We start from the raw sequence: 12,500 nt of genomic DNA on the forward strand, positions 1-12,500 counted from the left end.
GCAAACACAACTGTCCAGCCGATGTCTACACGCTACATATTAAAAATGTAAACTGTCTTCGGCGTGTTTTCAGAGTCAAACCATATGTTGGTATCCAACTATCTTAGTTTCCTGGAACAACAGCGACAGCTCTGCGTAATCAGCGCATCTGGAAGCGCAGCATGATAGGCTACTCATTTTGCGTGTCAGCTTTGGCAAAGCAGTCAAGGACTGTTACTACCACAGACATCATATAGAAAGTCTAGATGCGCCAGCCGCGTTCCCGTCATGCAAGTCGAACGTCCGCGCATGGCGGCCATGATAGAGCAGCCTGTTGGCTCAACCAGTTGCACTGAGTTTTTGGTGATCCATACTCTTCAGATGGCCACAATTCCCTCAAATTTACGTGTATTTTCGAAAGGCTTGGTTTGTTATACAGTATAAAAAATTCCGAACGTAAGTGTTATGTTGATACTGCATAGTGATTAATATTCACGTTATATTATATTATATTACATTACATTATAATGTACATGGGCCTACACTCATGTATAATATGGTTTAGTAGGCTTATTCAAGTAATTAAATAGATCCCATAAACAAATGCATTTATTATTATTTTATATTCTGAGTAAAATAACAATTAGACGGTCCCATGTGTGGTACATTCTGCTTTGGGCTCGACAGCTCCGCCCTGTGTTCAAAATGAGTCATGACGCTTAGAATGAAATTGTTGCGATGTAATCTCTCTTCCAGTACCTCATCTGTCGCCCTTAATTTGATGCAAATGCGATTAATATATGCCTTCCATCAACGTAATGCACAACAACTGTTCAAATGTGTACTTGCTATTGGTCCATCTCTATTTTTGGACAAATAAATAAGTGGGAAGCATATTGCTCTCCTGTGCGTTTTACCTCAGTCTGCACTTAAGTTTTAAGGAGCCGTACTATTTATATACACGTGTCAATATTTCAGCGAAATAACAGCATACATATTTCAGCATCTCAACGTCTGAATTCCTCAGTTAACTTCAGGTGTAACGGAGGCTCTGTGGAGAGTTTAGGCTGCGCTAATATGGCCGACCTGTGCGGACGAGCTTGAAATACGCGATGACGTATCTAGTCTTCCTATATGATGTCTGTGGTTACTACTCCACGTGTCCTTCATAACAATGTGCGTGAAGACGTTGAGTTGAATGCTAACGTCCAATAATAACCTACCAACGTGGTGTTTGTAGCACTTCAATTCCGTATTACTCGGTGATGCCTGGCGCGTCTTACCTGTGCCAAATTGGGAGGGGAAACCTCCTTACAGCTCCATTCATGTCCTGTCTGCTATCGTGGACACTTCTACGGTTATCCTTACACGTCTTTGGCATGGTTTAGTTCAAACATTATTAGCTAGTGTAGTCCATTACAGTCATACCGCTTGAAACCGCTTGAAAACAGGACTTTTGGGTGAACGACATTTGTTGTCGTCACATGATCATTGTTCAACTTTGACCCTGGATGGATGGATGGATAGACGAAGGATAGATAGATAGATGGATAGAGAGATCGATCGATAGATAGATAGGCCTAAATATATAGATATATAGATGGATAGGCCTAGATAATATCGGATTTTATCACATTTTCTATCATTTAATCCACATCAAAGGCACTCTATGGGAATACTGAACAATTAATTATTCATAAATGATATACCATTTGAAAGTGTGTTTTCTCTACTTTAATATGAAAGTAACTTGTAATTGACACTTTTCATGTCTTTTCAAGTTATTTTACATTATTTAAAATATGACCAAAATGTCAATTTTTCCTCAGAATTCTTGGTAGAATTCCGGCCTATTCAAAAAAAATTCTGGTAGCTAGAGGGTTAACACAAACCAGGATTTCTCCCTTTTGTAGGCCTATATTGAAGGCAGCCCCCTTTAAAACAGACCCCACCTTCACTATAGGTTTCCTGAACATGTTATATTTCATATGAAACTGTATAGCATTCAAATGATATTTGGGGGCTGGATAAGACTACCTTATATCTATGGGATTTGCAGCCTAGACATACAGTAGACAGGACAATGCACAGGGAGAATTAGTAGAACATAGCAGAGATCAAAGTAGGGAGGGGTGTGGAATCCTCAGAATCCCTCCAAAAACAGAGATAGACAGAGAAAGATGTCTGGACTCCATAGAAACAGAGGAGATGGATATGGATATGGATATTGTTCATTCTAACAATATCCCATTTCTTTATGAGTGAACCATCATGTATCAATTACATGAATATGAATGCAAAAAACACAAACACCTAATCTGTGCTAACAGGAAAAAAATGCATGCATTTGTGCAGATGAACTTATTTTCACAAGATGAGAAATATGTCTAAAAATATCTTGTTATGCGTGCGTGCGGGGTGTTTAAAAATGCATCAGTCTCATATGAGGCCCCGTCACCACAGAAAAATACATGGACGCTGCAGAGGGGGAGAGAGCAGTGAAGCAGGTGAGTCATCTGCTCTGCACACACACACACACACACACACACACACACACACACACACACACACACACACACACACACACACACACACACACACACACACACACACACACACGCACAACACACACACGCGCACAAGCACAAGCACACGTATACACACACACACGCACGCACACGCATGTTTTATAATGAATAGAGAACAAATATCAAATCTCACAAAAAAATTGTAGATATGGAGAAAACGTTATGTTTTATAGGCCTACACCACTGTGTCAGGAGTGCAAACACCTATCTTGAATCCCAGTCATTTCTAATGCGTATCTCGACCATCTCACTATGCTGAACAAGGAAGTGCAGCAATCACAACTCTGTTTGAAGTCAAAACGTGTTCTTACGCCTGGAAGACTTCAATCAGGCCTCACACACACACACACACACACACACACACACACACACACACACACACACACACACACACACACACACACACACACACACACACACACACACACACACACACACACACACACACACACACACACACACACACACACACACACACACACACACAGAGGGAGACATGGGAGTGACATGGTCCATGACTAACCTAAAAACAGAAGCATTGGCTTTTGCTAGCCCCCTGATAACAATAGCAGAGAGAGAGAGAGAGAGAGAGAGAGAGAGAGAGAGAGAGAGAGAGAGAGAGAGAGAGAGAAAGAAAGAGAGAGAGAGAGAGAGAGAGAGAGAGAGAGAGAGAGAGAGAGAGAGAGAGAGAGATAGCTCTTGCTCACCTCTTGTGACAATATCAACATGGTTGGGTGGTCGCTCAATAATACATGGCAAGCTATACTGGGGTTCCGTAATGGGTTAGCAGAGAAGAATATCACACTCGGGGAGAGGGAGAGAGAGAGAGAGAGAGAGAGAGACAGACAGACAGACAGACAGACAGACAGACAGACAGAGAAGGAAAGATCAGAGAGAGAGAGAGAACAGAGAGAGAAAGAGAACAGAGAAAGAGAGACAACAGAGGGGAGAGAGTGAGGGAGACACAGAATGAGATGGAGAGCAATAGACACAGAGAGACGCCACTGTTGTGCTGATATGGAACCTCAAGAGACGGGGTGACAGAAAGGCAGAGGTTGACAGAAGAGGGGAGGAGATATAGATGGTGTGATATTTTGCCACTGATGTGTGTGGGAAAGATCGACAAACATAGTGACAGAAAAACAGAGAAAGAGAGAGACAGAGAAGTAAAATCGAAAGTGAGAAATAGTGTAGATGGTGTGATATTTTGGCTACTGATGTGTTTATGCACTGCGGTGCATATGAGGTTCACACCTCTGATTAGGCCGAGCCAGGGTAGCCTCGCGCGCCATCCTACGTACTTCCGCCAAAGGATTGGCTCCACTACTAGTCTGGCCCCTGTTTTCTGTGTAGCGATGAGAGCGGTATGGATCGGGTCGGCCAACCCTCCCACGTGAGGGCAAAAGGGGGGAGGACACTTGTGACGATGGCGTAAACTTCTGCCCCAATGGCTCTGGTCTGCGCTATGTTGCTGTTGTTGAGTAACTGTCTGCGATTGGATGACAGCTGTCCAATCATTTCAAACCATAACTGAGTTCAAAATCCTGCCGTGTCCCCCCCCCAGTCTCTCACCCTATTTACTTCCTGTCCACCTCTCACACTGTCCTATCATCAATAGTCATCAAGTCGTAAAAGACCAAAAAAAAAGAAAAAGGAGTGAGTGAGATGGAGCAGGAGGGGAAGAAGGAGGAAAGCAATCGGACAAAAAGTGTGAGCCGAATACAAAAATATTAGTAGTTGGCACAGGCAAATAAAATGTGCCAAGCAGAGATGAATTCTGAATACATATTGCAATGCAATGCACTCTGCAAAAGACAGTCTAATTGTTGGAAGAAAGAAAGCAAGAAAGATGCATGAAAGAAAGAAAGAAAGAAAGAAAGAAAGAAAGAAAGAAAGAAAGAAAGAAAGAAAGAAAGAACGAAAGAAAGAACGAAAGAAAGAAAGGAAGGAAGGAAGGAAAAAAGAAAGGAAAAAAGAAAGAAAGAGCATATTTCACATACCTCGTTGATGGGTTCCAACTGCCCTTTTCATTGGCAGAGAGGAGCAGAGGATGATGGGAAGGCAGCATGGAGGAGGGCGAAAGAGAGAGAGAGAGAACCATACATGTTACGTTTCAGAAGAACACAACCCATGTGAGTAGAGTATGTAGATATACTGTATGATGATCAGTGTAAGATAATGATGATACATGTATGTTGATGTACATACTGTATATGTGCAGTATTCACTATAATATACTATAGGCCTATATAAATATAACAATATAAGTCTACATGAGTAAGGGAAGTGAAGCAAATGTAAATGCAAGTGATGCAAAAAGTAAATGTAAAAAGAAACATTAAGGCACAAAAGTTGCTTTAAATACATCCCCTCCAAGAAGTGTTGGCACCCTTGAAGTTTACCTTACCGTATGTACATAATGGGAGGCATGTCCAGACAACAAATAATACGATTAACGATCATTTTAAAGTAGATAGCTTGTGATTGATACAAGCAGCAAAATGATCAATGGGGTCATAATTTCATGTGAAATCACACACTTTGGGACCCGACCGACACAGACTTCAATCATACTTGATGTGCCTTTTCAGTAGCAAGGTAGCACCCCAGAGCTGTATTTGTGTGAATCTGACACGAATATTAAGGGAGAAACAGACTAGCAAAGGTTTACATATGAGGATAGGACACTATACATTCAGTCTTGATTATATCAGTCAGTGTAAGTCGCAAAAAGATGTCTGTGGTGGTGTTTGACAGCTCTTCTCTGGCTCTACAAATTACATGAACAGCATATGAATTATGATACATTTAAAAAAATTAAATTGAATATCAAAAAACCCTTATATTTTAAAATGGCCAGTTCCAAACCTCTACTGAATATGCTGACAGACTCATAAGAAAAGGGCATCCTGCCATTATCTTTGAGGGAAGCCAATATTTCTTTAATTTTAAAGAAAGGGAAAGAACCAGAGCAATGCGCCTCTTATAGGCCAATATCTTTACTGAATGTAGATTTAGAAATTCTCTCTAAAATATTAGCAACACGACTGGAAGACTTACTCCCTGTTCTTATCAATGAAGACCAAACTGGCTTCATTAAAGGCCGTAATTCGTGTAACAACATGCGTAGATTGCTGAACACAATCCAGAAGTTCCATAAACAGTCAATAGATGGCGTGGTTGTCTCTCTCGACGCGCAGAAGGCTTTCGACCGCGTCGAGATGCCCTTGCTATTTCATGTCTTAGAAAAATCTAGGTCTAGGTGTCAATTTTATCAACTGGGTTCGTTTACTTTACAATAATCCTCTTTCTTCTGTTCTTACTAATGGTCTACGATCCCCCAACTTTTCCATACAAAGAGGCACCAGGCAGGGGTGTCCCTTATCTCCCCTCTTGTTTGCTCTTGTTATTGAGCCCCTAGCTGAAGCGATCAGGAGGAATGAGGGCATACATGGTTTTTCCATAGGTGATAGGCAGCATAAGATAACCCTATATGCTGATGATGCTCTTATCTTCTTGACTGACCCTGAGATTTCCACTCCTAATCTGCTAAACATCATCACGTAATTCAGCGAATTTTCAGGATATAAAATCAATTTTGACAAATCTGAAGCAATGCCCCTGGGTAGCCTGTTACATCAACCAAATCCCCTTTACTAATCCCCATTCAAGTGGTCTCCATCTGGCTTTGTTTATCTAGGAATACACATCACCCCTGACTTTGATAAAATGTATAAAGCTAATTTCCCCCCTCTACTTGAACGAATTAGATTGGACCTTGAGAGATGGAATACATTGCCCATCTCTTGGCTTGGACGTGTGGCTCTCCTGAAAATGAATGTTTTTCCTCGGTTGCTTTACCCTATTCAGATGATTCCAGTTCTACTATCTCACAAAACTTTAAAAAGCCTAAAAAGCTGGTTTAGCTCCTTCATATGGGCAAAGAAAAACCCCCGCCTTAGCTTAGCAACTCTATGCCTCCCTTCTTCAGAAGGGGGCCTTGACTTACTCAACATTAAGAAATACCAGCTCAGCGCACATCTTCGCTACATCACTGATTGGAAGCGCAGTGATCCTAGGTCCATTTGGTTGGATATTGATAGTTCTATGTCAAATCTACCACTCCCAAATCTATTATTTATAAGAAAGTCTTTGAGTGCTACATGTAATAACCCGATCACAATCCATACTGTTAAAACTTGGCAGGCAGTTAGAAGATTAGAGGGCAGACATAAACTCACCTCTGTGTTTACACCAATATGCCACAACAAAGATTTCCCACCAGGTGTCACTGACCCTGGCTTTCAAATCTGGAAGACTAAAGAGATCTCCCGATTACGTGATTTATTTGTTGGACACACTCTTATGTCCTTTGAGCAGCTCAGAGCTAAGTTTGATATTTCAAACCAGGTCTTTTTCAGATACCTTCAAATAAGAAATTTCATCAAAAAGGATACAACACTTCTCTCTGACCAAAGCAGTTCCTGCATTGAGTGTAATGTATTTTCACTACAGATTGGACATTCCATTGGTTTCTTCTATAGAATTCTTAAAGAATATGCTATGAAAGGTACTTTACACCTTAAGGTGAAATGGGAAAGTGAACTTGGTGTAGAGATTACAGATGATGAATGGGACGAGGCATGGGAAAATGTGAGATCTTTAAGTATCTGTAACAAAGTGAAAGCCATCCAGCTTAAAATCTTACATAGAGCTCACATATCCCCCTCTCAGCGTCATAAATTCAATAGTAATCTTTCTCCTCATTGTCCCAAGTGTAAAACAGAGATTGGAACCTTGACCCACTGGTTATGGTCGTGTCGAAAGATTAAACACTTCTGGAGGATGGTGGAGCGTGATGTAAGCATGATGTTGGGTACACCACTAGATTTTGACCCACTCTGTATGCTGCTTGGTATTTCAAATTGCTCTGTCAGTGACAAATATAAGGGGAAACTGTGTAGAATGCTATTTTTCTGTGCAAGAAAATGCATTTTGTTAAATTGGATTTCTGATAACGCCCCGTCGAGGGCACAATGGCATAATGTTATAATACAGTATGTATCACTGGACTATTTGACATGCAAACTGCATGAAAAGGACAATATATTTCGCAGAATCTGGGAACCGTTTATGTCCTTCATAGGCATAAACATTGAAACCATACTGATCAGAGGCTTCATGTGACAATAATTACAAAAAAAGGACTTGTATCCAGTTTTATTGTCTTACTCTATCAATGTTTTTTGTTTGTTTCTTTTCCCTCTGTTTGATGTCGTCCAAGGAATACTGAGCCAACTTTCTGTCTGTATGTGTATTTAAGTATGTGTGAGCCGAGTCTTGTTCTGTATGTTCTTGTTAAAATCAATAAAAATAATGATTACAAAAAATGGCCAGTTCCTTGTCTAAACGTAGCCTGCAATGTCATGATACAATGTCATGAGGGCACACACAATGAAAACATTGCATGAAACAATGTTGCCCACCGGTGAAAACGACCCTATTGTAAGCAGAGAGCCAGCCTGTCATGACAGGTATCCCTTGGGAGCAGTGCTGTAGGACAGTGTTTTTCAACCACTGTGTTGGGGAACACTAGTGTGCTTTGAGGGATCATCTGTTGTGCCTTGTAAACTAGGCCTATGCAGTCGCCTTCGACTGCGAAAGGTATATCCATGAAACGTGACGATTCCAGTCCCCAATCATTCCTACCACTCCCGTCCACCTTCTTTTAAACTTATATGTTAAATAAAAAATATAAAATAAATATATTTAATATCTATACATGAAAAGTTCAGATGCAAAACCCCCTAACTCCGTTTCTGATGACCTGCACTTCTAAATTTTTAGAGAACCCCGTTGTTGGTTTGGTTTACATTCATATACTTGATAATACATATAAATAGTTATATTACATAAATAAAATTAAAAAGTATGCCATTTTGATAGCTTTGTATTAAATAAAAATGAATTAAGATTATTTTCTGAAATGGCACTTAGGGGGTTTTGCATCTGAACTCTTCACATAGATCAATGACGTGCATAGGCTTAAAACCAAACGACTATTGTGAAAACGAAGCAAAAAAATGTGGGGCAAATGATAACACTGTTTTAATGTTCCACTATGACAGTGGATCTACCACATTAGGTACAATGTAATAACCAGTGTAACAATATTTAATACCATGTAGTGTAACACCATGTACCAATTTTGTACTTACATCATGTATTTCTTTGTAAGTGGTATTACATGCTATTGCATATTGTTACACTGGTATTACACTAGTACTACATGGTATTAAATATTGTTACACTGGCTATTACACCTAATGTGGTAGATTCACTGAAATGGTGAACCATTAAAATAAGGTGCTACTGGGCAATCAATCCACCCAGTTATGGGCCAAATGAAAATTCCGCCATTTTGAAAGTGTTGGCCCCCAGAATCTAATCAGTTCATGAATACCCTAGAACATTAACACACCGAATCTGGGACAAATCCATCCACTTGGTCAGAAGTTATGGGCCAAAAAAAAAATTGCCCATCTTGAATTCAGCCATCTTCAAAGTGTTGACCTCCAAACTCTAATCAGTTCATGAATACCCTAGAACATTAACACACCGAATCTGGGACAAATCCATCCACTTGGTCAGAAGTTATCTCGTTAACACGAAAGACCTAACGCGGCGGTGGCACGTGCAAAACCATAACATCCCCGACGCTCTGCATTTCATGGATATAAATATAGCATGGCTGTACATTGTTATTATATAATTTCAGTTAACATTTACAATTGATGGTGTGCCTTGGCATTTTGTCTTTGAAAAGTTGTGTCTTGGCTCAAAAAAGGTTGAAAACCACTGCTATAGGACGCCATGCTCACGGTCAGCGCCGCTGACACCTTTGCCTATGCCCGGGACAAAGCCATCTGAAAGGGCCTCCTCCACTCAATACATATAATGTAATGGGGACCCAAAGCGTTAGTGCAGAATGCATGTGTATGGAGGTGAGCTGTGGTTTGTTTCTGTCAATCCTGCCGTCATATGCCTTTAACATTCTATTTCACAGGAAGTCGATTAGCTGTCATTGTGATTGCCTCCACAAGTTACTCATGCTGTGCTGTACTGTTGTGTGCTGTGCTGTGCTGTGCTGTGCTGTGCTGTGCTGTGCTGTGTTGCGCTGTGCTGGGCTATATGCTGTGCTGTGCTGAGCTATATGCTGTGCCATGCTGTGCTGTGCTGTGCCGTGCTGTGCCGTGCTGTGCCGTGATGTGCTGGGCTATATGCTGTGCTGTGCTGCAGCTGTGTTGTGTCATGCCATTCTATTTTGTGCTGTGCTGTGCTGTACTGGGCTATATGATGGGCTGTGCTGAGGTGTGCTGTGCTGTGCTGTGCTGTGCTGTGCTGTGCTGTGCTGTGCTGTGCTGTGCTGTGCTGTGCTGTGCCATGCTGTGCTGTGCTGTGCTGGGCTATATGATGGGCTGTGCTGAGGTGTGCTGTGCTGTGCCGTGCTGTGCCGTGCTGTGCCGTGATGTGCTGTGCTGTGCTGTGCAGTGCTGTGCTGTGCTGTGCTGTGCCGTGCTGGGCTATATGCTGTGCTGTGCTGTACTAGGCTATAAGATGGGCTATGCTGTGCTGTGCTGTGCCATGCTGTGTCATGCTGTGCTGTGCTGTGCTGTGCCGTACTGTGCCGTGCTGTGCTGTGCCGTGCTGTGCTGTGCTGTGCTGTGCTGTGCTGTGCTGTGCTGTGCTGTGCTGTGCTGTGCCGTACTGTGCTGTGCTGTGCTGTGTTGTGCTGTGCTGTGCTGTGCTGTGCTGTGCTGAGTTGTGCTGTGCTGTGCTGTGCTGTGCTGTGCTGTGCTGTGCTGTGCTGTGCTGTGTTGAGTTATGCTGAGCTGTCCTGTGCTGTGCTGTGCTGTTCTGTGCTGTACTGTACTGTGCTGTATTGTGTTGTGCTGTGCTGTGCTGTGCTGTGTTGTGCTGTGCTGCGTTAAGGCCAATTTATACTTATTGGCGTTGACGGTTGCAGAGCCTGTGCAACCGTCTGTGCGCGACCACACCCCCCGCGCAGAGGCTCTGCAACCGTCGTCGCGCGCCTCAAAAAAATCCTGACTACGCGACAGACGGTTGCGAAGGTCGCAGAGAAAAGGCGCTGTGATTGGTCGTCTCGATACTTCCTTGTTCTCGTGGTGGCACAGTTCTCCGGTAGTTTACGAGACCCAAACTGTCAATATTCTGTGGAATACGAACACTTTCTTTCTAGTCTGTGTAAATAAATGAAGCTACAATGACTGAATTAGTAAGTAACAAACAAACAATACATCAGTTTAGCACTCGCAGCACAATGCCTTCAGTCTGACTACTGTATTGTAGCCTTGTAGCTATGTAGCCAAATGTAGCTAACGACATGAGACCTCGTGCGCAGATCTATAACATCAACAGTGGTTAGCGACCGTAAGCAACAGGCGCCGTTGCTGAACTATAATCTGCCCTTTATGTTGTGCTGTGCTGTGCTGTGCTATGCTGTGCTGTGCTGTGCTGTGCTGTGCTGCGTTGTGCTGTGCTGTGCTGTGCTGTGCTGTGCTGTGCTGTGCTGTGCTGAGCTGAGCTGTGCTGTGCTGTGCTGTCATGCTGCCCTGTGGTTTCCCCTCCATGCTAACGCAGAGGTGAGATTAGAGCTAAGCATACACACGCGTCACAAGTGACCCATAAACCCCATTAACCAATGGGCCGCAGTGTTTACAAAAGCCACTGATGTGGCGTGCATGCGTGCGTTGATATGTGTGTGTACGTGTGCGTGTTCATGTGTGTGTGTGTGGATGTGTGTGTCTGCACTGCCATACCCTGCCTTAATCCTTATTCCACAGATGCCCTCGCCCGGTGTGTGTGTGTGTGTGTGTGTGTGTGTGTGTGTGTGTGTGTGTGTGTGTGTGTGTGTGTGTGTGTGTGTGAGGGCCTGTCCTCTGTGCTCTTCATTGCTCGTCTTGATGTTTTCTTTGCAATTAGCTGGGAGTGTTACCACGGCAACAGTGATATGCGCCCAACCCCTCTCCTCTCCTGACCTGAGATGTGGAGCATGATGGCAACACAACAGGCTCTCTCTCTCTCTCTCTCTCTCTCTCGCTCTCTCTCTCTCTCTCGCTCTCTCTCTCTCTCTCTCACACACACACACACACACACAACACACACACACACACACACACACACACACACACACACACACACACACACACACACACACACACACACACACACACACGTGTGGCTGGGATATATGCCATAGTGAGGGACCAGGCTCGCCAGCCGAAGCAACACGTGACACATCACTGCTCTGTCCCCAGACCATTTACACACACACACACGTGCACGCACACATGCACACATACATACACACACACACACACACACACACACACACACACACACACACACACACACACACACACACACACACACACACACACACACACACACACACACACACACACACATACACTTACGCACGCACGCACACACGCAGACACACACACGCACACACACACACACTTAAGCATTATTGAATCTGTTACCATGGAGATATATCATGACCTTAAGTTCATACTGACTACAGAGAGGGAATACAACGCCACCATCCTAGACATAGATGAGAGCCGCTCGTACTTTACGTCTGTATTCAGACAAGAACATAAACCAGATCTGCAGTTGGTGATGCCAATACCAATCACAAGAGACAAATGTGCAGGGGTGCATTTCTCAAAAGCATAGTTGCTAACCACAGAAGCTACTTGGTTGGTTGCAATGCAATTTCCAATTGGCAATTACCCAAGTTGCTAACTGCTAACAACTATGCTTTCGAGAAATTCACCCCAGAATTGGATTATTCCAAATGGGCTAATGATTGCTCTCTGCCTGTGTGTGTGCCTGACTGCCTCTCTG

The 12,500-nt window shown here is 43.0% G+C and overlaps 1 protein-coding gene across 1 annotated transcript in view; it reads right to left on the reverse strand.

Annotated features, from left to right (window-relative positions):
• Positions 1-12,500, reverse strand: part of syt17 (synaptotagmin XVII) — a 42,377-nt gene that overhangs the window by 26,117 nt on the left and 3,760 nt on the right. The window contains exon 2 of the mRNA XM_063212993.1: positions 4,568-4,585. Coding sequence (XP_063069063.1) covers positions 4,568-4,585 — 18 coding nt within the window. The remainder of the gene's footprint in view (positions 1-4,567; positions 4,586-12,500) is intronic.

Source organism: Engraulis encrasicolus, chromosome 2 (genome assembly GCF_034702125.1).
Source record: "Engraulis encrasicolus isolate BLACKSEA-1 chromosome 2, IST_EnEncr_1.0, whole genome shotgun sequence".
In the NCBI taxonomy this organism is placed as follows: Eukaryota; Metazoa; Chordata; class Actinopteri; order Clupeiformes; family Engraulidae; genus Engraulis; species Engraulis encrasicolus.